Here is a 25,234-nt window from a genome sequence, read left to right on the forward strand (position 1 = left end):
CCAAGCACTAATAATAATATAATAAAATTACAAAAATAAATAAATAAAATAATAATAATAATAAACTATGACAAAAATGGTGCGCAAAACTGCTCCAAACACTAATAATAATATAACATTACAAAAATAAATAAAATAATAATAATAATAAAACATACTTTAATTAGTTAAATAAAAAATTAAATCAAAACAAAATAATGTATAAAGGCTAGTAAATATAAATTTAAATACCTCACAAGACAAAGGTATAATCTATCTATCTATCTATCTATCTATCTATCTATCTATCTATCTATCTATCTATCTATCTATCTATCTATCTATCTATTATTTATTTATTTAATTAATTAATTATTACATTTTTTGGTCTGTTAATTTTACACTAAGCCAAACATGCATTAACTGAATAATCAGGGTAAATGGTTAGCCTAACAACAACTTAGCAACATATGGCCCCTGCTATAAAGGTGTCGTTAGCTCATTAGACTTACTACTTAGTGTAATCAGTGTATATTTAAGTCAGTGCCAAGCTAATGTATTGGTGTTTTAATGTTTTATTTTGTAATTAAAATCGGAATTTATTTATTTATTTATTTATTTATTTATTTATTTATTTATTTTTTTTTTTTTTTTTTTTTTTTTTTTTTTTTTTTTTTTTTTTTTTTTTTTTTTATTTATTATTTTATTTGAATATTTCTTTATTTTTATTTATTTTTTGAAAATGTATTAATTAATTAATTTATTTATTTTATTTTTTACTTATTTTATTTTTTCATTTGCAAGACTTAATAGTTATTGGAGCCAGTGTATATTTAGGTCAGTGCCAAGCTTAGGTATTGGTGTTAAAATGATTTATTTTGTAAATAAAATCAGAATTTATTTATTTATTTATTTCTGTGTTTGTTTATTTGTTTGTTTGTTTGTTTTTCTAAATTTAGCACATTTTTATCCCACCTAACCAGGAGAACTTTTTAACTGGGGTAGTGGTAGCCTAGTGTGTAGAGCTTAGGGCTATCAACTGAAAGGTTGAGAGTTCGAATCTTAGCTCCACCATACAGTCACTGTTGGGCCCCTGAGCAAGGTCCTTAACACTCTCTGCCCCAGGGGCAGTGTACAATGGCTGACCCTGCGCTCTGACCCCAGCTTCCAAACAAGCTGGGATATGCAAAGAAAGAATTTTGTTGTACTATACAACTGTATATGTATATATGACAAATAAAGGCGTTATATATAAAACAAATATGTTATACTAAGCATAACACTGAGCTGTAGAATTTAAAAGCAACAGCTAGCAGTGATATTACATGATCCCTGATCATGAGACGCCTGGCTTTTGGCTAAATAATCTAATCTAACTCTACGCTTCACTTTGTACTGTGAGTGATCACTGTTTGTGGAGATCAGCAGTTGGATAATGGGTTTAGATTACGAAGGATCCTTTAATTTAATCAAATCAGCAGCAGTTTAATAGCCAAGTACACAGTAAGTACACAACACCTGGCTTTGTGTTTATGGTTAAAATACTAGCTTTGGGACAAACTTACTTAGAACATATTCATAGGAAAAATGCAATAAAATGCAGTTCTTTTATTCACTGTGACACAATGTAATGCAAACAATAAACTGTTACATCCTCAAAGAGAGACGAAAAGGGCAGAACGTGCAAATATGCAGGGCGGGTGTGAAAATGTACAAATATAGTGGCAGCAGACAACATGCCCGCTAGAATTTAGTTGAACAAATGAGCAGTTAGAGCTGTTTTTATTCACAACTGCTCTTGTTCCAGAGGGAAGTCAGGAACATAAACATATTGCATATTAGAATATTTTCATTTTGTGCTTGAATGAAGGTCCGTATAAGAGCTTGGCATGAAATGTGAAGCTGGCACCAGTAATTTCGTTCTGCATGTCATGTTATCAACCCTCTTGCAAGCTCGATATTGATCTTTCTGACCGAGTCACCCTAAATAAAGTAATAAATAAATAAAATAAGATTGTCTGCTTGCCTTTGGCAAATTCTGGGATGGTTTGATGAAGTCTATTTATATGCACTAGGCCGTTTCTGGTTTTAAAGTACGTGAGTGAATGCGGTTGGCAGATGCAGATCCGTTTTGGTGAGAGAAACAGGGAGGCTAATTGCCATTTCCTATTGCTTGCTGCTCTAGAACAGAAGTGACTCTGATTTTTTTTCCTTCTCCTTAACTGTTCCGCTGATCTTTTTATTTATTTATTATTTATTTATATTGTAATGGCCCTTATGATGACATATATTAATTAATTGAACTTTTTTTTTTGCATTGATCAAATTTGGGCAAACCTTCATCCCTTATTATAACATGTATTTATTTATTTATTTACTTTTTATTTATTTATTTCTTTGTATTTTTTTTATTTAATTATTTATTTATTGAACATTTTAAAATTAAAATATAGTTTTCTTCTTTTCATTGACTGAATTTGGGCATATCCACTATTATTTATTTATTTATTTATTTATTTATTTATTTATTTATTTATTTATTTATTTATTTATTTATTTATTTATTTATTTATTTATTTATTTATTTATTTATTTATTTATTTATTTATTTATTTATTTATTTATTTATTTATTTATTTATTTATTTATTTATTTATTTTACATTTTACAATACGTCAACTGGAACTTTTCTGGAGATGGGATTTTTATGGACTGCTTATGCTGTCTGTAATGGCTATTGCATGCCATTGGTTTGACTAAAATGACTGAAGCCACTGCTTAGAAGAGGTGTCTACATACTTCTCTGTAATGGAGTGTATTTTAAAATCTCATTCTCCCTCGGCATGTCACAAATGTTGATAACCATTATGGCACGTCAATTTGAAGCATTATGTAGTTGCTGCACTTGGGTCAGGCCTCTTTTGCCTTGTTCAGAATTTGAATATGAAAGTGAGGAACACTTCATACATCGTGGTTTTTCTCAGCGACGGTCTGTCAATCATCCTCTAGCGCACTTGTAAAATATGCACGTCAAGCACCCTTGTAATGTGTGGGTGTCAAGAGTATGGTAATGCTAGACTGAGTAGCCTTCACCCTTCACATCTCATACACTCCTGCCATCAGCGGACCTGTCAGTTTGGCTTTAGGAGTTTGCCTGGAGCTTCGGTGCTGAGTTTCCTCATTCATCCATCCATTTATTCATCCATCCATCCATCCATCCTTCCAATCATCCATCCTTACTACCATTTATCCATCCTTACTACCATCCATTTATCCATCCTTACTATCATCCATCCATCCTTATTATCATCCATCCATCCATCCTTACTACCATCCATCCATCTTTACTACCATCCATCCTTCCAATCATCCATCCTTACTACCATTTATCCATCCTTACTACCATCCATCCATCCATTCTTACTATCATCCATCCATCCATCCATCCATCCATCCATCCATCCATCCTTCCACTACCATTTATCCATCCTTACTACCATCCATCCATCCATCCATCCTTACTACCATCCATCCATCCTTACTACCATCCATCCATCCATCCATCCTTACTACCATCCATCCATCCATCCTTACTATCATCCATCCATCCATCCTTACTATCATCCATCCATCCATCCATCCATCCATCCTCCCACTACCATTTATCCATCCTTACTACCATCCATCCATCCATCCATCCTTACTACCATCCATCCATCCATCCATCCTTACTACCATCCATCCATCCATCCTTACTATCATCCATCCATCCATCTTTACTACCATCCATCCTTCCAATCATCCATCTTTACTACCATTTATTCATCCATACTATCATCCATCCATCCATCTTTACTATCGTCCATCCATCCATCCTTACCACCATCCATCCATCCTTACTACCATCAATCCATCCTTACCACCATCCATCTATCCTTCCAATCATCCATCTTTACTACCATCCATTCATCCATACTATCATCCATCCATCCATCCATCCATCCATCCATCCTTACTACCATCCATCCATCCATCCTTACTATCATCCATCCATCCATCTTTACTACCATCCATCCTTCCAATCATCCATCTTTACTACCATCCATTCATCCATACTATCATCCATCCATCCATCTTTACTATCGTCCATCCATCCATCCTTACCACCATCCATCTATCCTTACTACCATCAATCCATCCTTACCACCATCCATCTATCGTCCATCTATCCATCCATTTATCCATCCAATCATCCTTACTACCCTCCATCCATCCTTACTATCAATCATCCATCCATCCATTTATCCATCCATCCATCCATCCTTACTACCATCCATCCATCCTTACTACCATCCTTACTACCATCCATCCATCCCTACTACCATCCATCCATCCATTTATCCATCCATCCCTACTACCATCCATCCTTACTACCATCCATCCATCCATCCTTACTACCATCCATCCATCCTTACTACCATTCATCCATCCATCCTTACTACCATCCATCCATTTATCCATCCATCCATCCATCCTTACTACCATCCATCCATCCTTACTACCATTCATCCATCCATCCTTACTACCATCCATCCATTTATCCATCCATCCATCCTTACTACCATCCATCTATTCTTACTACCATCCATCCATCCATCCTTACTACCATCCATCCATTTATCCATCCATCCATCCTTACTATCATCCATCCATCCATCCATCCAACCAATCCTCCATCTGTCCGTCCGCCCATCCATCCATTCATTCATCCAATCATCCATTCACTCACTCGCCACGCCCGTTTTTTGCTCTATTCACTTCCATTCATTTTTTTTTTACATTTTGAGCTATCAACACCATTCCAATTGTAAATTGTCCAGCCCGTTGGTGACACCACAAATTGTATATAGCTTTTGGATATGCCCACCCGCTCACCTGCCATGGCGTTTTTTTTGCTCTATTCATTTTTTTTTAAAGGCAGGTTGATCCACTGAACTTCTGCATATTTGACCAAAAGTATTCAAACATCCCCACTGCATGATCAAAAGTATTTGTACGCCACCAACTGCATGATCAAAAGTATTCAGACACCTGCTACTGCTGAGCTGCAATCAGACTCACATTTTCTTCAGGAAATGCACCTCTCCAGTTTATTTATTTAATTATTTTGGATATGAGTTTGTAAAATTGTACTGTTATTGCAATATATATTATGACTATGATAGGATTCCTGACAGATGCCATAGCTCACTATAACTCACTTCTCTGATAAGGTGTGTGAATGTCACAGAGGTTATATTTAGAACGTGACAAGATTTTTATGGCCGTGAATTAGGTAGGGCCTTATTTATAACCCTGGGGAATTAAGTATGGTTTGCCAAAAGGAATAGTCCAGAAGTATTTAACCATTATCAACCCCATGTTGTGTCCTTGTGCACTGGCCTTTAATACAAAAGGTTTCTGAATGGCTGCTTTGTCTTCAATTCCAACTTTGTTATGCTAAATTACAGTTTAGATTTGGGACTGGTCCATATGCGTGCATGTCTTTGTAACCGTGACCACAGATTTAGGATCCCACATTTGGTTTGGGTAAACATTCTGGTCATACAGCACAGTCCATACATTTATTACAAGTGGCAACTTCTTCCATCTGAGTATTGAACCCCTAACCTCATGTTTCCTCATCTATTTTCCTGCCCACTAAATCATGCAGCTCCTGAGCCTAATACAGTGTTACACCACTGCTTTTCAGCTGAACCTAAGCCGCATGAGCATAGCAAGCTCTCCGCTGGCCATCAATCATTCTGCCGCTGGAGACGAGGGGGAAATGAGCTGTGGCGAGGATGGACGAGTAGAAAACGGGGGGGGGCAGAGGAAGTCCGGCGGGGACGTGTCTTTGTTTGTCTTGAACAAACTTGTGCATAGAGCTAAACTTGCTCAGGGTGATAAAAATAAATAAATAAATAAATACACTGATGGGAAGTTTGGCACACTTTATTCATCTCTTAAAGGCTCTGCATTTACACTAAACTGATTAGTAATTTTGGTTTATTTTTTTAAGGTAAACTCAATGTACCAACCTCTTAAATTGCAACTTGATAAAGATTTTATTGATTTATTGATTTATTGATTTATTGATTTATTGATTTATGTAATTTTCCCACTAGTAAGATATCTAATCACATTTTACTTTCTCTACTGTTGCTGACCTCCACTCCCAACCAAAAAGAGCCATCACTAATACACACTTCCCTCTGACACATGTGCAGTAGCCAACCACTCCTTTTTCACCTGCATGAGGTGGGTTTCATAGGTGGAGATCCGTATTGCGCATAGAGAGTCACACACCAATCTCTATTACCCCCCGTCTCTATGCAGGCGCTATGATCAGCCAGCAGAGGTCATAAATGCAGCAGTTATGGGGAATCCCCTCAGGCACTTCCACCCTCGATTGAGCCAATCATCACTGTCTAGACGCCCAACTTTCCTGTAGCTGAGATTCGAACTCACTAGTTTAAGATGTTAGCACTGGTGCTAGTGTGTTTAGTAAAATAAGAAATAGTATTTCACATATTATTATTTTTAATATTTCTTAATTTTATTTTATTATTTTTTATGCATTTTCTCACTTTTTCTCCCTATTTAGAGTAGCCCATTAGTCCTCCACTGCTGGGGATCCCAACTGCTTTTGAGGAGGGTATATTTGCCTGCTCCACGCCCCCTCCGACACATGCACAGTCCCTCAAGCCCTTATTTTTCACCTGTGCCTCGATCCACATAGCTCATCCACATAGCCCGCATCCACCCACTTAGTCCGGTCTTTTCCAGCTCAGCAGACTTGGTGGCCAATTTTGGTCTGCTGAAGGCACTGCCAATTGTGACCGCTAGATGGTGTCCAGCCAACCGGCAGCAGAGCCGAGATTCAAACCCGGGTGTTTAGAATTTCAGCTCTAGTGTGCTACCTGGGCGCAGCATTTCATGTATTTTGTAAATCATTACTTAAATTGTTTTTATTTTATTTAGATTTTTTTAATTATATAAAAAAATAAATCAATTAATTAATCATGGGTGGCACGGTGGGTAGCACTGTCACCTCACAGCAAAAAGGGTCCTGGGTTCGATTCCCATGTGGAGCAGTCTTTTTGTTTGCATGTTCTCCCCATGTCTGTGTGGGTTTCCTACGGGTGCTCCGGTTTCCTATCATAGTCCAAAGACACGCACTCAGGTTAACTGGAGATACAAAAATTGCCCTTAGATGTAAGTGTGTGTGTGTGTGTGTGTGTGTTAAGGTGTAAATGTGCTTGTGTGTATGTCTGCCCTGCGATGGACTGGTGCCCTGTACAGGGTGTTTCTGTGTGCCATGCGCCCATTAGAAGCTGAGGTAGGCTCCAGCACCCCCTGTGACCTTGATTAGGATAAACGGCTTAGAAAGTGAGTGAATAGAATAGAATAGAATAGAATAGAATAGAATAGAAAAGAATAGAATAGAATAGAATAGAATAGAATAGAATAGAATGCCTTTATTTGTCATATATACATATACAGGTGTATAGCACAATGCATATCCCAGCTTCTTTAGAAGCTGGGGTCAGAGCGCAGAGTCAGCCATTGTATGGTGACCCTGGAACAGAGAGGGTTAAGGGCCTTGCTCAAGGGCCCAACAGTGGCTACATAACAGAGCTGGAATTTAAACTCTCAGCCTTTTATTTGATAGCCCAAAGCATTGCCCTCTAGTCCAAAAACAGTAAAATGTCTCAATAATTACATACAAAATAATACACTCACTCCATTTTATCAGCTCCACTTACCATATAGAAGCACTTTATAGTTCTACAATTACTGACTGTAGTCAATCTGTTTAATTGCATACTTTGTTACCCCCCTTTCATGCTGTTCTTCAATGGTCAGGACTATCACAGAGCAGGTATTATTTAAGTGGTGGATCATTCTCAGCACTGCAGTGACACTGACATGGTGGTGGTGTGTTAGTGTGTGTTGTGCTGGTATGAGTGGATAAGACACATCAGCACTGCTGGAGTTTTTAAATACCGTGTCAACTCACTGGACACACTATTAGACACTCCTACCAAGTTGGTCCACCTTGTAGATGTAAAGTCAGAGACGATCGCTCATCTATTGCTGCTGTTTGAGTTGGTCATCTTCTAGACCTTCATCAGTGGTCACAGGACGCTGCTCACAGGGCGCTGCTGGCTGGATATTTTTGGTTGGTGGACTATTCTCAGTCCAGCAGTGACAGTGAGGTGTTTAAAAACTCCATTAGCATTGCTGTGTCTGATCCACTCATACCAGCACAACACACACTAACACACCACAACCATGTCAGTGTCACTGCAGTGCTGAGAATGATCCACCACCCAAATAATACCTACTCTGTAGTGGTCCTGTGGGGGTCCTGACCATTGAAGAACAGGGTGAAATCAGGTTAAAAAGGTATGTAGAGAAACAGATGGACTACAGTCAGTAATAATAGAACTACAAAGTGCTTCTATATGGTAAGTGGAGCTGATAAAATAGACAGTGAGTGTAGAAACAAGGAGGTGGTTTTAATGTTTTGGCTGATATTTATTCACTTACTTTCATCAGATGGTTGCGACATCATTATTGTTGAACCTCCCTATTCTGATACTTAAACAAGAAGCCAGACCATCAAAAGTCTGCTCTAAGGAAAATGTTAGTCCGGCTCCTACAAACAAATCTTGATGCATTTAATTGTTAGCAAAGTGTCCGTGATATATTTTTATTTGCCTGCCTTTTAAATGTCATAGAAATCACCCTCATAAATGTTTCCCCGTCGGCCCGGAGCGGTTTAAATAAATCAGCAGGAGCGGATCTTAAAAGACAGAGCTTGGCAGCAACCTTACGTTCTCTCTGATGTGAACGAAAGGCCTGAAGAAACACAAAACTCACCATTAAATAGACAGTCAGTTAATTCTGTGCTTCTTTTTACCAGCAGTAGCAGCATGGGCATTTACAACATCTGCACATGCTGAAGCCCTTTGGTCACTGTTTAATTAGGCATTCATTTCCAAGCTCTAATTTGCACAAGTTTATTTATTTATTGTGCCATTAACTATCATGCCAACATAATGCAACTGTTCCTAGAGGTGAGAAAATGTTCTTTGGACATTGTTAGGGCTAATTGCACTCTCCCCTTCTAAAAAACTGTTAAAAAGTCCTACTTAGCAGGGAACGCTGGGATGTCTCGGATTTGTACTTCATTTTTCATCTTTCTTTTTTCTCCTCAGTTGCAGTTGTTGTTCCCTCAAGCTTTTCCTACAAATCATTTGTTGCTTTGCTCAGGCTACAACATTTGGAAACGATGGCATTTGCATGCCTGTTTGTTGCTGCGGGTCCTGCAGGATGATAATGGATTTTTACAGAGTTTTAATGGCCAACAGCAGACTTCAGACATCAAGGTCTTTGTAGGAAACAACATTTGTTTAACACGTGTTTATTTCTTTGTAGAACTACTGGAATAACTTGGTATCTAGGTAGTTTTTGACAAGTAGTGGCACTGTACTCCTGGTCCTTGAAATGACAGTAAAACCATCTCCTTGTTTCTACACTCACTGTCCATGTTATCAGCTCCACTTACCATATAGAAGCTCTTTGTAGTTCTACAATTTCTGATTGTAGTCCATCTGTTTCTCTACGTACATTGTTACCCCCCTTTCATGCTGTTCTTTAATGGTCAGGACCCCCACAGGACTACTACAGAGCAGGTATTATTTGGGTGGCGGGTGATTCTCAGCACTTCAGTGACACTGACATGGTGGTGGTGTGTTAGTGTGTGTTGTGCTCGTATGAGTGGATAAAACACAGCAATGCTCCTGGAGTTTTTAAACACCTCACTGTCACTGCTGGACTGAGAATAGTCCACCAACCAAAAATATCCAGTCAGCAGCGCCCTGTGGGCAGCATCCTGTGAACACTGATGAAGGTCTACAAGATGACCAACTCAAACAGCAGCAATAGATGAGCGATTGTCTCTGACTTTACATCTACAAGGTGGATAAACTAGGTAGGAGTGTCTAATAGAGTGGACAGTGAGTGGACACAGTATTTAAAAACTCCAACAGTGCTGCTGTGTCTGATCCTCTCATACCACTCATACCAGCACAACACACACTAACACACCACCACCATGTCAATGTCACTGCAGTGCTGAGAATGATCCACAATCTAAATAATACCTGCTCTGTGGTGGTCCTGTGGGGGTCCTGGCCATTGAAGAACAGGGTCAAAGCAGGGTAAAAAAGTATGTAGAGAAAAAGATGGACTACAGTCAGTAATTGTAGAACTACAAAGTGCTTCTATATGGTAAGTGGAGCTGATAAAATGGACAGTAAGAAGGGAAACAAGGAGGTGGTTTTAATGTTATGGCTTATTTGGTTTATATCATACATTGCATTGTATCATAGCTTTATTACAACGAGGCAACAAAGGAACGTATTCTCCCCCCTTCTAATAACCTTTAAGGAACCGAATGGAGACCATGGATCAGACCAACTGGAAGAACTATGGGTCTTTCTGAAAACCTAGTGAGCTCACTACATAGACGACATTTTACGTCATCCTACATGCGCTCTTGAGAAGAGGGCTGTCTAAATTCTTAGATAACTTAAAATGCTGCCTACTATGGTGCCTTATTTTGAAGCTATAAGCTGATTGATTGACTGAACGATGAGCAGTGAAGGCAATCCCAGCATTCAGTGCAGCACATTTTCTTTTGGCTGAGTCTTAAAAAAACTCTTTTCACTCACTGTCTAATTAGGGTCACGGGAGGGTGCTGGAGCCCATCCCAGATTTTCAATGGGCGCAAGGCACAAAGTAACACCCTGGACAGCAGTGATACCGTGGCTTTTTACCGTCCATCTTAAATCTGCTTCTCTAAAATCAAATTAATATTTCAGACACCAGAGGAGCAAAAGTCTTGTTTGCTATGTTTAACCTAGCCACCAATTTATGAATGAAATAGTTTCATATGACTAGTTGTGCTGGGTGCTGATCAGGAACTGGAAGGTCAGAGGAAAGAACATATAAAAAAAGCACACAGATGAGAAGTTATCTCATAGATATGTTTGATGTTTGATATTTGCCTCATCTGCCTAATCGGTGGCTCTACAGGTTCCTGATATCAAATGTAGAATCTATTTTTTTTAGATTTACATAGGCAGGACGCCACCAGTCATGAACTGCAAGATATTATCTGATAAAATCAGACACGGGAAGCTAAAAATCTCATCTCACTTTGCAACATTTCCCTAATGTATGGCAGACAATGTGAGAATGGAGACACAGAGGTTCAGATGAGACAACTATAATAAAAGAAACACATTTGAATCTAGGTAATGTAATGTATAGATAAATCAGGCAAGAGAGGGATTTTAAGATGTTAGAGTTTCTGTACGCTCTACTACAGCGCTTTTCAACTTTTTATTTTCTTTTCTCGTAGACCCCCTCTGTGTTAAAAATAAAATAAAAATTGTTTGTGGTCCTCTTGACGTGGGTTAAGATAGGATGACAAGGTGTTGTGTTTTTGCTCATGGGTTATTCGATGCATCATAATGAAGGTAATTATCTTGGTATTTTCTGGTTTTGGTTGATGTGGTAAACTGGTGGTAAGATCTTCCTTACCTAGGTCTACAAATCTTACGTAGTCGCTGACCTTTCACCTTTGCACTTTTATGGTGGGCAAATTAAATATGTGTCCATTCTCAATTACCCAACGTTAGCTATAGGCAGTTTAAAATAGATCATCTATATGACATCACAATAAATCTCACATATGCCAACAGCCTTTTGATGTTCCTGTCCCAAGTGTGAATTCACTCACCATATAGAAGCTCTTTGTAGTTCTACAATTATTGACTGTAATATATCTGTTTCTCTGCATGCTTTGTTAGCCCACTTTCATGCTGTTCTTTAATGGTCAGGACCCCCACATGACCACCACAGAGTAGGTATTATTTGGGTGGTGGATCATTCTCAGCACTGCAGTGACAATGACATTGGTGGTGGTGTGTTAGTGTGTGTTGTGCTGGTATGAGTGGATCAGACACAGCAGCGCTGCTGGAGTTTTTTAAAATCGTGTCCACTCACTGTCCACTTTATTAGACACTCCTACCTAGTTGGTCCACCTTGTAGATGTAAAGTCAGAGACGATCGCTCATCTATTGCTGCTGTTTGAGTTGGTCATCTTTGAGATCTTCATTGTCTTATCCACTCATACCAGCACAACACACACTAACACACCACCACCATGTCAGTGTCACTGCAGTGCTGGGAATGACTCACGACCCAAATATTACCTGCTCTGTGGGGGTTCTGGGAGAGTCCTGACCATTGAAAAACAGCATGAAAGGAGGCTAACAAAGCATGCAGATGGACTACAGTCAGTAATTGTAGAACTACAAAGTGCTTCTATATGGTAAGTGGAGCTGATAAAATGGCCAGTGAGGTGGTTTTAATGTTTTGGCTGATTGGTGTATACTTTTTAAACTTGTCTTTGTGTGTTTTTGTGAATTCAAAATACAACACAAATGTAATATTTTTGAGTGATATGAATCATTATGTGGGTAGCATTCAGGTGAAACTCCATAAATCACTCTATGAATGTTTACAAATCACTCCATAAATGCTCATACATAATGATGTCTGGGACTGACACTCATAATAAATGGGAATGTTTATGCCACAATGTCCTGTACTTCTGCATAGTAAATTGTGCTCTATATTATTTAATATAAACATCTGGACTTTACTCATTGACCATTCAGGTTTATTTTATATTTAACTATGTATTCTGCAGTAAACATGTACAATTATAAATACTAGTCAGGATGTACTCTGTTCCTCTATAATGTCACAAATGTAAAATATAGAATTCAGCATCACAGTGGTTTGTGGGTAGCACTGTCGCCTCACAGCAAAAATGTTTGCATGTTCTCCCCGTGTCTGCCTTGGTTTCCTCCGGGTGCTCTGGTTTCCTTCCAAAGACTAAAGAATAAACCTTTTATTTGTTGTTAAGCAACGTATCCCCACTGAACTGTTTTCTACTCTTTATTATAATTTGTTGTGTATGTGATGCGAGAGGTGGTTTTGGGGGCAGTGGTAGCCCAGCAGTAAAAGTACTGGACTAGTAATCAGTAGGCTGCTGCCTCATGCCCCATCATTGCCACATTAACGCCACATTAACACCGTCGGGCCCCTGAGCAAGGCCTTTAAGCCTTAATAGCATTAATTGTATTCTCTACAGTATTCTCTCTTTTTTTCTTTTCTTTTTTTAATCCATGTGATTACATAAGCTGATTTCTCCTCAAATTTCTTAACTTACTTAACTGTGTCTAACTGGTTAAAAGAACTAAAGATAGAATAAAAGAAACATTTAATTAAATAGCAAAACTGATGCAAAATTCAGCCTACATAATAAAGCATGTGCTTTGAATTAAAAGTTCTCTGTGTACCATATATTGTTCAGCTCATGTTCTGTACCTGCAGTGTTCACATTCAAACCTTTTAATGTTGAAGTGGGTGCATTCCAAAATGTTATTGGACCTCATTTATATACATATTTGAAATACTAATACTAAGTTAATAATAAGTTAATATTTATACGAATACTTATTTTATTTTTGTCTATTTAAAGAAAGTTATACATATTTATATGTAGCTGTTTCATTTGTTTAACATAATTAACAATGGATTAAAATGTTATTAATATCGTTTAGTGCATTTTGTTTACTAGAAATATCAGATGTAATTAGTAGTTGCCTCAAAACGTACTGATAATAATAAAAATGATGATAATTATAGTGATAATAACAATAATAATAATAATCATAATCATAATCATAATAATACAACAATAATAATAATAATAATAATAACATTTTATTTATAATAATAATAATAATAACAATATGCATTTATTAGTAGTAGTAGTAGTAGTAACAGCAGAATTATTATTATTATTATTAATTATTATTATTATTACTATTATCGTTATCACTATAATTGCCATTATTATTATTATTATTATTATTATTATTATTATTATTATTATTATTATTATTATTTTTATTATTATTATTATTTTTATTATTATTATTATTATTATTATTTTTATTATTAGTAGTAGTAGCAGTAGTAGTTGTAGTAGTAGTAGTGGTAGAAGTAGCAGTAGTATTGTTATTATTATTACTATTATTATTATTTTTATTAGTAGTAGTAGTAGTTGTAGTAGTACTAGAGGTGGTAGTGGTAGAAGTAGCAGTATTATTATTATTATTATTATTATTATTATTATTATTATAATTAATAGTGGTAGTAGTGGTAGTAGTAGTGGTGGTAGTAGAGGTAGAATTAGCAGTAGTATTGTTATTATTATTATTATTATTATTAATATTTTTATTATTATTATTAATTATTATTAGGGGTAGTAGTAGTGGTGGTAGTAGTAGTTGTAGAATTAGCAGTAGTATTGTTATTATTATTAATATTATCATTATCATTATCATTATCATTATCATTATCATTATCATTATTATTATTATTATTATTAGTGGTAGTATAATAATAATAATAATAATACTAATAATAATAATAATTATTATTATTATTATTATTAGTAGTAGTAGTAGTAGTAGTAGTAGTAGTAGTAGTCTTTTTTTCAGAATCAGAATATAATTCAAATAACTCATTTTCATTTTTCCTTCCCACTGAACTGTGTGAAGGAGTGTAAATGGGTCTCCTCTCAAAACCCCTGTGATTTTTTTTAATAAGATGTAAGGAAGTTAAACTACACACTGGACTCTTTTTGTTCTGTGCTTTTCTTATCTAATTGAGCACTGAATGATGAACCTAGTCAAGCGGTTCATTTTTACAGCTACAGATGAGATTGTGCCATTTGCATATATATGCAAACTGTCTGCTCAGGCTCATTGTGCTTTGTGATGCTATCATTTGCCGGAGCACATAAATCCTGGAACCATGCCTTACTTATCTGTGCTATTGTTCAATGTTTCCCTTCTGTTTCTGATCTTAAATGCTCATAGTATGTATTTAAAGAGGAGGGTAAAAGAGATTAGCATCCATGCAGCAATAAATAATATTTAGGGGTTACAGTTATGTTCTGCTTTACTAAGAGTTATCTACATTTTACCTCAAGGTCTCTTTCACCTTTACATTTACTTCTCCTGAATACAATATTTTAAGTGCAGGGAAGGATTTGTATCTGTGTTATTTTATGCCATTACTTAATTGAAAAGATTTTGCACCCCCTTCTTCTCTGAATATACAAACACATATGTATATGTGTATATTTTTGCTTTCCTGTCTTTGTGTCTTGTTTTAATGATGTTTGCTTGTGTGTGTGTGTGTGTGTGTGTGTGTGTGTGTGTGTGTGTGTGTGTGTGTGTGTGTGTGTGTGTGTGTGTTGTGTGTTGTGCGTTGTACACAAAGGCTTTTACCACTAAAATCTAATCAATGTGTTTTACTTAAATAGTGTTGAAAGGACAAAACAGGCAACTGCATTTATTATTATTATTATTATTATTATTATTATTATTAGTAGTAGTAGTAGTTGTAGTAGTAGTAGTAGTAGTAGTAGTAGAAGAAGTAGTAGTAATAGTAGTAGTGATAATAGTAGTATAATTATCATTATCATTAGTAGTAGTAGTAGTAGTAGTATTAATAGTAGTATTACCATTATTACCATCAGTATAGTAGTAGTTATAGTAGTATTAATTATCATTGACATTAGTAGTCGTAGTAGTAATAGTAGTATTATTATCATTATCATTATTATTAGTAGTAATAGTAGTATTATTATCATTATCATTAGTAGTAGTAATAGTAGTATTATTATCATTAGTAGTAGTAGTAGTAATAGTAATATTATCATTAGTAGTAGTAGTAGTAATATTAGTATTATGATCATTAGTAGTAGTAGTAATTGTAGTATTATTATCATTAGTAGTAGTAGTAGTAGTAGTATTAATAGTAGTATTATTATCATTAGTAGTAGTAGAAGTATTAATAGTAGTATTAATATTAATAGTAGTATTAATATTAGTAGTAGTTATAGTAGTATTTTCATCATTATCATTAGTAGTAGTAGCAGTAGTAGTAGTAGTATTATCAATAGTAGTAGTTATAGTAGTATTTTCATCATTATCATTAGTAGTAGTAGCAGTAGTAGTAGTAATAGTAGTAGCATTAGTAGTATTACATATAAAAATATTAAGAATTATTTGTTTATTTATTTATTTTGAATAAAAAGTAAGCACAGATTATTTATTTAATAATAATAATAATAATAATAATTATTATTATTATTATTATTATGTGTTTTTTCCACTGTGTTCTTTTCAAAATCACATAGTACAGCAGTATTATCCAAAGTCTTTTGATCTTTGCTCTAACCTTTGAAAAATAGTAAGGTTAAAGTTTGTTACAGTGTGTGTACATAACCTTCTCTTGTTTGTGATTTATACAAAATTGTGCTTTGTCATATAAACCCACTGCATAAACACTAAATGATCACCCCTTCTACTTTTTTACATTAAGTGTGTCCCACTCATTGCTAACAGGTCTAAAAAAGGAAATAATAAAAAATATATTCTTTCTTATAATTTTGTGGCAACAATTTGGAGAAGATCACTGAACACTTTTGGAATGAATTGGGACCATGAGTGTATGTCAGGTCTTTTTGTCCTGCCACATCAGTGCTTGACTTTACTGATTTATCTGTTTGAGTGCGCACAAATGACCGCAAACACACTGTAAAAACTTTGAAGGATGTTATATACATAAACAATTGCAGCTAACTTCAACTAGGTGTTCTGTGTATGTATGACTTATAGGAACATGTTCATTTACCAGTGTGCCCGAACAGTGTACTAATATGTGTGCATGCACGTGTCTGTGTGTTCTCTATTAACTCTCAGAGACGTCTCGAAACGTGACTCTTGAGGGCCGCTATCGCTGCAGACGGGGTCAGGAGATCAGTCTGGATCGGCTGTGTGACTTCACCGCTGACTGTGCTGAGGGAGATGATGAAGGAGAACCATGTCGTGAGTATAACACTGATGTACGAGGACTGGGGTGCAGAGAGCACTGAGAGATTGGCAGAAGGTAGCATATCTCTAATGAACACACTAGCTTATTAAACAACAGGACTTAGGAGCTGGGGATGAAGCTGTTTAATATGTATCACATCAACGTCTACACTTTCTGATCTGTCTGGCAGTTTCACCCCTTACCCTCTTCAAACTTTCTCTTATCTCCAGACCTTCCCAAAACTTCATAGATTTAGCCAGGACTGAGTGTGCATACTTATTTTTACTTTGATTTTAATACTGACTGGAGCTTATCCAGCTTTTTTTTTTTTTTATTGTATTTTTTTATTATTTATAGTAATAATTGTAAATATATATATATGTGTGTATATATACGTATATAAGGGCTGTCATGCGATTAAAATTGTTAATCTAGATTAATCGCGATTAAAGAGACAAATTAATTGCAAAATTTGAACACTTATACACATTTGTATTGCAAGAACCATTTCTAAATGCAACACTAGTGGTGTAACTAGGAGCTCATGGGCCCCAGTTAAAAAGAAAAAAAAAGTTGGGCCCCCTCAACAAATTGCATATGCTGATGGCTGAACAGAATGAATTAAAAGTTACAATTCCTGCCTCTGGTATTTTTAATGCACAGTTTTAGTTTTTTTAGTTTTACTTAACAAAAATTTTTTTGAAATCATGCTTTCAAAATATTTTAATCTAATATTATGCATCAATAACAAAACACAGATACGATTATTTCATAGATCTGTTAAGAAAAGCTTTTAATACTATGTTGTGCAGAAACAAGACTGGGAAATATTGTTCTAAATTTCCATTTAAACACCTATAAATACCTAAAACAATCAAATTACCGAACATTATATATAAGTTATTGACTGTAGCTATAAAAAGTGTTAATTAATACAGTCCATGTAAACGCTTAGTCCATATAAATATCAGACACAAATGTGTTTTTAAAAAACTACAAACATCACAATTATAAATCATGTTTACAGCCATGTGATAGAATAACCTGAATAAACTGTAGTGATGAAACACTAGTTTCACTTCTGTCTCAAACAGTACCTGAGGGAAGGGAGGCAGAGCTACGCGGTTTTGATGGACAGGTCTAGCAGCCAATGGAAATACTCGTTACAAAGCCTGCGTGATTTTATTCATCTTTTCATCAACACGTAAAAATAGTGAAAACCGCTAAAAGTAGGTTTTCATCGGACAGCGACGATAATTTATTACTTTTTTCTGTTTGACTGCGCTGGCGGGTCACAAGTAATGCAGTTTAAAACAGAAGATGCGGGCCGTATAAAACCAGATCCGGTGTGGACAGAACACCCCGGACTTTATACATGCTGCTTTATACAGTCCAGTGTGATCTGTGTTACAGTTCATGCGCTTTACATCCAAATTCATCTGAAATACAGTTCATTACCACAGAGACACATATTTACGTGGCACAAAAAAACTAATAAAAATAGTTCGATAAAAATTTGTAATCTTGATAAATTTTTTTAATCGCGATTAAAATTTTAACGCGTTAATCGCGTTAATTAACGCGTTAAAAGGACAGCCCTAATATATATATATATATATATATATATTATTATCAGTTTTTATTCCATATATATCAACTTTCATTGTATGTATATCGAGTTTCATTCCGTATATATCATTTTTTTATTTTATATATATGAATAGATCAGACACAGCAGCACTGATGGAGTTTTTAAACACCTCACTGTTACTGCTGGACTGAGAATAGTCCACCAACCAAAAATATATCCAGCCAACAGCGCCCTGTAGGCAGCGTCCCGTGACCACTGATGAAGTTCTAGAAGATGTCCAACGCAAACAGCAGCAATAGATGAGCGATCGTCTCTGACTTTACATCTACAAGGTGGACCAACTAGGTAGAAATGGCTAATAGAGAGGACAGTGAGTGGACACGGTATTTAAAAACTCCAGCAGCAGCGCTGCTGTGTTTGATCCATTCATACCAGCACAACACACACTAACACACCACCACCATGTCAGTGTCACTGCAGTGCTGAGAATGATCCAACACCTAAATAATACCTGCTCTGTGGTGGTCCTGTGGGGGTCCTGACTGTTGAAGAACAGAGTGAAAGCAGGCTAACAAAGTATGTAGAGAAACAGATGGACTAAAGTCAGTAATTGTAGAACTACAAAGTGCTTCTATGTGGTAAGTTAAGCTGATAAAATGGACAGTGAGTGTAGAAACAAGGAGGTGGTTTTAATGTTATGGCTATTGAAATATGTTCTTGTGTGTAATTAATTTTTTATGAATTTATTTAATTCATTAACTGATTAATTATTTAAATGAACTAACAGCAACTAAGATATTTAATATGATGGTGTAGACTTGATGCCCACTAATTCCTTGCTAATTAGATTTAGTTAGACTGCCCGCATTAATAAGTACAAAGAACAATGATATCTTGCCAAGGTCAGGAAGAAAACACAAAGTCACCTTATGCTGAAAGGAAATTTTGTTAGATGGTCAAATGCAATCCATAAAATACCAAAACAAAATCCTGGTGTGCCATGAATTTAAAATGGTTAAATATGATTGACAACAGAAGCAGGGCTTTTAAAGTCAGTGATGATGAACAGCTTGTCTGACTTGGTCTGACCTTTTAAGGTAAGATACATATTTACTGGCTGATAGCTACAGGGGTCACTGTTCACACATATATATATAAATACTGTATATACACACACACACTATATTGCCAAAAGTATTTGAAAGTATATGAACTTGAGTTACATCCTATTCTTAATCCATAGGGTTTAATATGATGTCGGCCCACACTTTGCAGCTATAACAGCTTCAACTCTTTTGGAAAGGCTTTTCACTAGGTTTAGGAGTGTGTTTATGGGAATTTTTGACCATTCTTGCAGAAGCGCATTTGTGAGGTCAGACACTGATGATGGACGAGAAGGCCTGGCTCGCAGTCTCCGCTCTAATTCATCCCAAAGGTGTTCTATCGGGTTGAGGCCAGTCAAGTTCTTCTACACCAAACTCTCTCATCCATGTCTTTATGGACCTTGCTTTGTGCACTGGTGCGCAGTCATGTTGGAACAGGAAGGGGCCATCCCCAAACTGTTCCCACAAAGTTGGTAGCATGAAATTGTCCAAAATCTCTAGGTGTGCTGAAGCATTAAGAGTTCCTTTCACTGGAACTAAGGGGCCGAGCCCAACTCCTGAAAAACAACCCCACACCATAATCCCCCCTCCACCAAACTTTACTCTTGGCACAACGCAGTCAGACAAGTACCGTTCTCCTGGCAACCGCCAAACCCAGACTCATCCATCAGATTGCCAGACGGAGAAGCGTGATTCGTCACTCCAGAGAACACGTCTCCACTGCTCTAGAGTTCAGTGGCGGTGTGCTTTACACCACCGCAAAGCTTGGCTGCAGCTGCTCGGCCATGGAAACCAATCCAATGAAGCTCTCTACACACTGTTCTTGAGCTAATCTGAAGGCCACATGAAGTTTGGAGGTCTGTAGCGATTGACTCTGCAGAAAGTTGGTGACCTCTGCGCACTATGCGCCTCAGCATCTGCTGACCTCACTCTGTCATTTTACGTGGCTACCACTACGTGGCTGAGTTGCTGTCGTTCCCAATCACTTTCACTTTGTTATAATACCACTGACAGTTGACTGTGGAATATTTAGTAGCGTGGAAATTTCACGACTGGACTTGTTGCACAGGTGGCATCCACCACGGTACCACGCTGGAATTCACTGAGCTCCTGAGAGCGACCCATTTTTATATATATAAACTGATTCTATGAGCTGGTTCAAGCTCAGTGAGGTAAATGAAGGAAAAAAATAGGGTAGTAGCATGTTTTATTCTCCTCATAGAGTAATGGTGTTTCCAATGCATCTTTTAAAGGCTGCTGTAATAACATTTGTGAATAGTGACCCTTGTAGCTCCCAGCTTGTAAAAACTTTAAAGGCTTCCACTTGAGAAAGCTTCTGTTGTTACTCATATTTTCCCCCAAATTTTCTCCCTTAATCTAGTCGTATCCAATTACCCTGATTGCATTATTCTTCACCTCTACCGATACAACCCTCCACTGCTGACTGAGAAGCCTCACAACTGACACACATATGCGGTTCAGCCTTGTGCACGGAGAGCCACACCCTGATCAGCATTGTTCCTCAAACCTGCGCAGGCGCCATCAATCAGCCAGCAGAGGTCGTAATTGTACCAGTTATGAGAAACCCTGGTCTGGCTCATCTCACCCTGTGAACAACAGCCAATCGTTGTTCTTCTCAGGTAGCCACCCAGCCTAGCCAGATGGCAGAGGTGAGATTCGATAGGCTGTATTTGAAATCCCAGCTCTGTTGTGCTAGCGTGCTTTACCACTGCGCCACCCGAGCAGCTTGTCAGTCATATTTTAAGATGCTTTCAATGTATGTCTGGCAAATTCATTCTAAAAACGGACCAGAGGAGGAATAAAACATTCTGTAAGTGTGGTTAATCTTCAACCATAAGCAGTGCCAACCAAGTTGATGTGTCTAATACAATGTCTGGTGTTTAAACCACCAACAACACTGCTGCACCTGATATGCACATATGCCACAACCATGTTACTATGTATTATATCATAATTTAAATAACCTGCTAATTGTAATTAGATTCTTTCAATCGGTTGAGCACTCAGTATTATTCATTCATTTACTTGGCCTTGAATGGCTTTGCTTCTATTCATCATTTAACATTGTTATATCCATGTGCCCCATCGCACAGTCTAAGGTCCTCCGATTTTTATGCATGAAGGTCAAGATTGCTGCTAAGGCTGGCCAGCATCCAGTGAGGACACAATGCTTTAAATGCACAAAAGGAGTGGATCAATGGCTGGGCACTTTAGAGAAAGGAAAAAAAAAATCTAAGGATTCTAATGAGGCCTCGTCCAAAACTTAGAGCTTCCTGTTTGCTTTTGTATGCTGCAGTTGAAATTATCTACACAATGTGCACACACTGGTCTATTACCAATTTGCACAATGCACATACACTGATCAGCTATAACATTAAAACCACCTCCTTGTTTCTACACTCATTGTCCATTTCATCAGCTCCACTTACCATATAGGAGCACTTTGTAGTTCTACAATTACTAACTGTAGTCCATCTGTTTCTCTGCATGCTTTGTTAGCCCCCTTTCATGCTGTTCTTCAATGGTCAGGACCCCCACATGACCACTACAGAGCAGGTATTATTTGGGTTGTGGGTCATTCTCAGCACTGCAGTGATACTGACATGGTGGTGGTGTGTTAGTGTGTGTTGTGCTGGTATGAGTGGATCAGACACAGCAATGCTGATGGAGTGGTGAGGTTAAACACCTCACTGTCATTGCTGGACTGAGAATTATCCACCAACCAAAAAAAAACAGCCAACAGTACCCCGTGGGCCGCGTCCTGTGACCACTGATGAAGGTCTAGAAGATGACCAACTCAAACAGCAGCAATAGATGAGCGATGGTCTCTGACTTTACATCTACAAGGTGGACCAAGTAGGTAGGAGTGTCTAATAGAGTGGACAGTGAGTGGACACAGTATTTAAAAACTCCAGCAGCGCTGCTGTGTCTGAGCCACTCATACCAGCACAACACACACTAACACACCACCACCATGTCAGTGTCACTGCAGTGCTCAGAATGATCCACCACCCAAATAATACCTGCTCTGTGGTAATCATGTGGGGGTCCTGACCATTGAAGAACAGCATGAAAGGGGGCTAACAAAGTATGCAGAGAAACAGATAGACTACAGTCAGTAATTGTAGAACTACAAAGTGCTTCTCTATGGTAAGTGGTGCTGACAAAATTGACAGTGAGTGTGGAAAATAAGGAGGTGGTTTTAATGTTATGGTTGATCAGTGTAGATACATATAAGGATGATAGGTAAGTCATGCCAGGTAGCTTAGCATGGCAGAGATGATATTTGATCTCTCTCTTTTAATTGATAGCCCAAAGCTTTACCTACTAGGCTACCACTGTACCAAGGCAAGTCAATTTAGCTGAGCTAATAGCTAATAATGACCTTGCTCTGGTTACCGATACCATAGTAAAGCATTTTGATTGGTAGAAGGTGGCACAAAAAAGTCAGTAATTGTTTATCTACAAATCTCATCTGTATTCTAGGTACGATGGGGTGTTTCAGCTTCCCTTATGCTACCCGTCCATGCCTGTCATATATTTCTTACACCCTTATCCTCCCATAAAACTATTCATGCCAAGGGCATTTTCTTTTCTGCTCCCTTCTGTTTTACGCCGTTCTGCTGTCACATTATTTTCGGCAGGTGTAAATGCTTTCATGAGGCCTGTATTTCAGACACCAAGCATATTACAGATTCTAGTTAAATAAACATGTGCTGCATCCAGTCGCTGGCTGCCTTGGGTGTTTTTGCTTTAATAGGTGCATGCTCTGAATATATACATTTATATATTTACCAACACTGAGTAAATCATTCTAAGACTCACTGCCACCTTAAACATCAGCCTGCTTTTTCCTCTCGCCTTGAATTTTGATGTGGACAGGGCTATTATGTTTATGTTCCATCAGTGTCGTCATTTCGCTATCATGTTTTATACCCTCGTCACAAGTAAGACTGGTTAAAAACAATGAATTTGTGCAAATTAGCAGTGTAATTTTGGTCAGTTAGGTTACACCCTTAATTAAAATATTACTTTACAAATAATGGTGCCAATTCATGTAAAACCTGACATCAAAAGAAGTAGTCTAAGACTAGATTTGTAAAGTTGTTCAAATACACCAATTAGCCATAACATTAAAACCACCTCCTTGTTTCTACACTCACTGTCCATTTTATCAGCTCCACTTACCATATAGAAGCACATTGTAGTTCTACAATTACTGACTGTAGTCCATCTGTTTCTCTGCATGCTTTGTTAGCCCCCTTTCATGCTGTTCTTCAATGGTCAATGGAAAAAGTTGGGACAGTATAGCATTTACCACTTTGTAATGCTGCTATTTCACCACACTTTTGGCACAAAGGAGACCAGGTGATTTAGTGTTTCAGCTTTTATTTTGTCCCATTCTTCCTGCAAACACGTCTTAAGATGTGCAACAGTACGGGGTCGTCGTTGGCACATTTTTCGTTTGAGAATTCTCCACACATTCTCTATTGGGGACAGATCAGGACTGCAGGCAGGCCAGTCCAGTACCCGTACCCTCTTCTTCCGCAGCCATGTCCTTGTAATGTGTGCAGCATGTGGTTTTGCATTGTCTTGTTGAAAAATGCCTGGATGTCCCTGGAAAAGATGACGTCTTGAAGGCAGCATATGTTGCTCTAAGATCTCAATGTACTTTTATGCATTAAGGCTGCCATCACAGAAGTATAAATTTCCTTTGCCAAGGGCACTGACACAGCCCCATACCATGACAGACCCTGGCTTTTGGACTTGTCGCTGATAGCGGTCTGGATGGTCCTTTTTAGTCTTTGGTCTGGAGCCAAAAAAAAGACCTGGAATTCTGATTCATCAGACAATCTGACACAATGCACGTTTCCACTGTGTGATGGTCCATCCTAGATGCCTCCGAGCCCAGAGAAGTCGACGCCGCTTCTAGACATGGTTAACATAAGACTTCTTTTTTGCACAGTAAAGTGGCATTTGTGCATGCAACCTTCTGATTACTGGTCAAGTACCTTAACCGCTAGGCTACAACTGCCTACAAACCACCAAAAGCAGTTCTGCCATAAATTAGGAGCTGCTACAACATTGATGTAGCAATGTTCAGTCTGTCAATTCTGAAGCAGGTTATTATTATTATTATTATTATTATTATTATCATCATTATTATTATTATTATTTATTACTTTTTTTTTTTTCTTTTTTCTTTTTTTTTTCCGAATTTTCTCCCCAATTTTTCTCCCAATTTTTAGCGCTTCCAATCTGTCTTCCGCTGCTAATGCCAAGTTCACACTACACGACTTTCCCAGTCGTCAGGTCGCTGTACAGTTCACACTACACGACTGAATCTCTTGCACTCGGGAGTCTTTCAGTCAGTGTATATTTCACACTACACGACTGATCGGCGATCGGGGGTTTCACACTACACGATTCATCACCAACTGGAATCGCAGGTGAGCTT

At 37.3% G+C, this 25,234-nt stretch overlaps 1 protein-coding gene across 1 annotated transcript in view; it reads left to right on the forward strand.

Annotated features, from left to right (window-relative positions):
- The window catches only part of alk (ALK receptor tyrosine kinase), a 711,395-nt gene that overhangs the window by 549,983 nt on the left and 136,178 nt on the right, over positions 1-25,234 (forward strand). The window contains exon 7 of the mRNA XM_063006743.1: positions 16,950-17,075. Coding sequence (XP_062862813.1) covers positions 16,950-17,075 — 126 coding nt within the window. The remainder of the gene's footprint in view (positions 1-16,949; positions 17,076-25,234) is intronic.

Source organism: Trichomycterus rosablanca, chromosome 13, assembly GCF_030014385.1.
Source record: "Trichomycterus rosablanca isolate fTriRos1 chromosome 13, fTriRos1.hap1, whole genome shotgun sequence".
Classification (NCBI taxonomy): domain Eukaryota; kingdom Metazoa; phylum Chordata; class Actinopteri; order Siluriformes; family Trichomycteridae; genus Trichomycterus; species Trichomycterus rosablanca.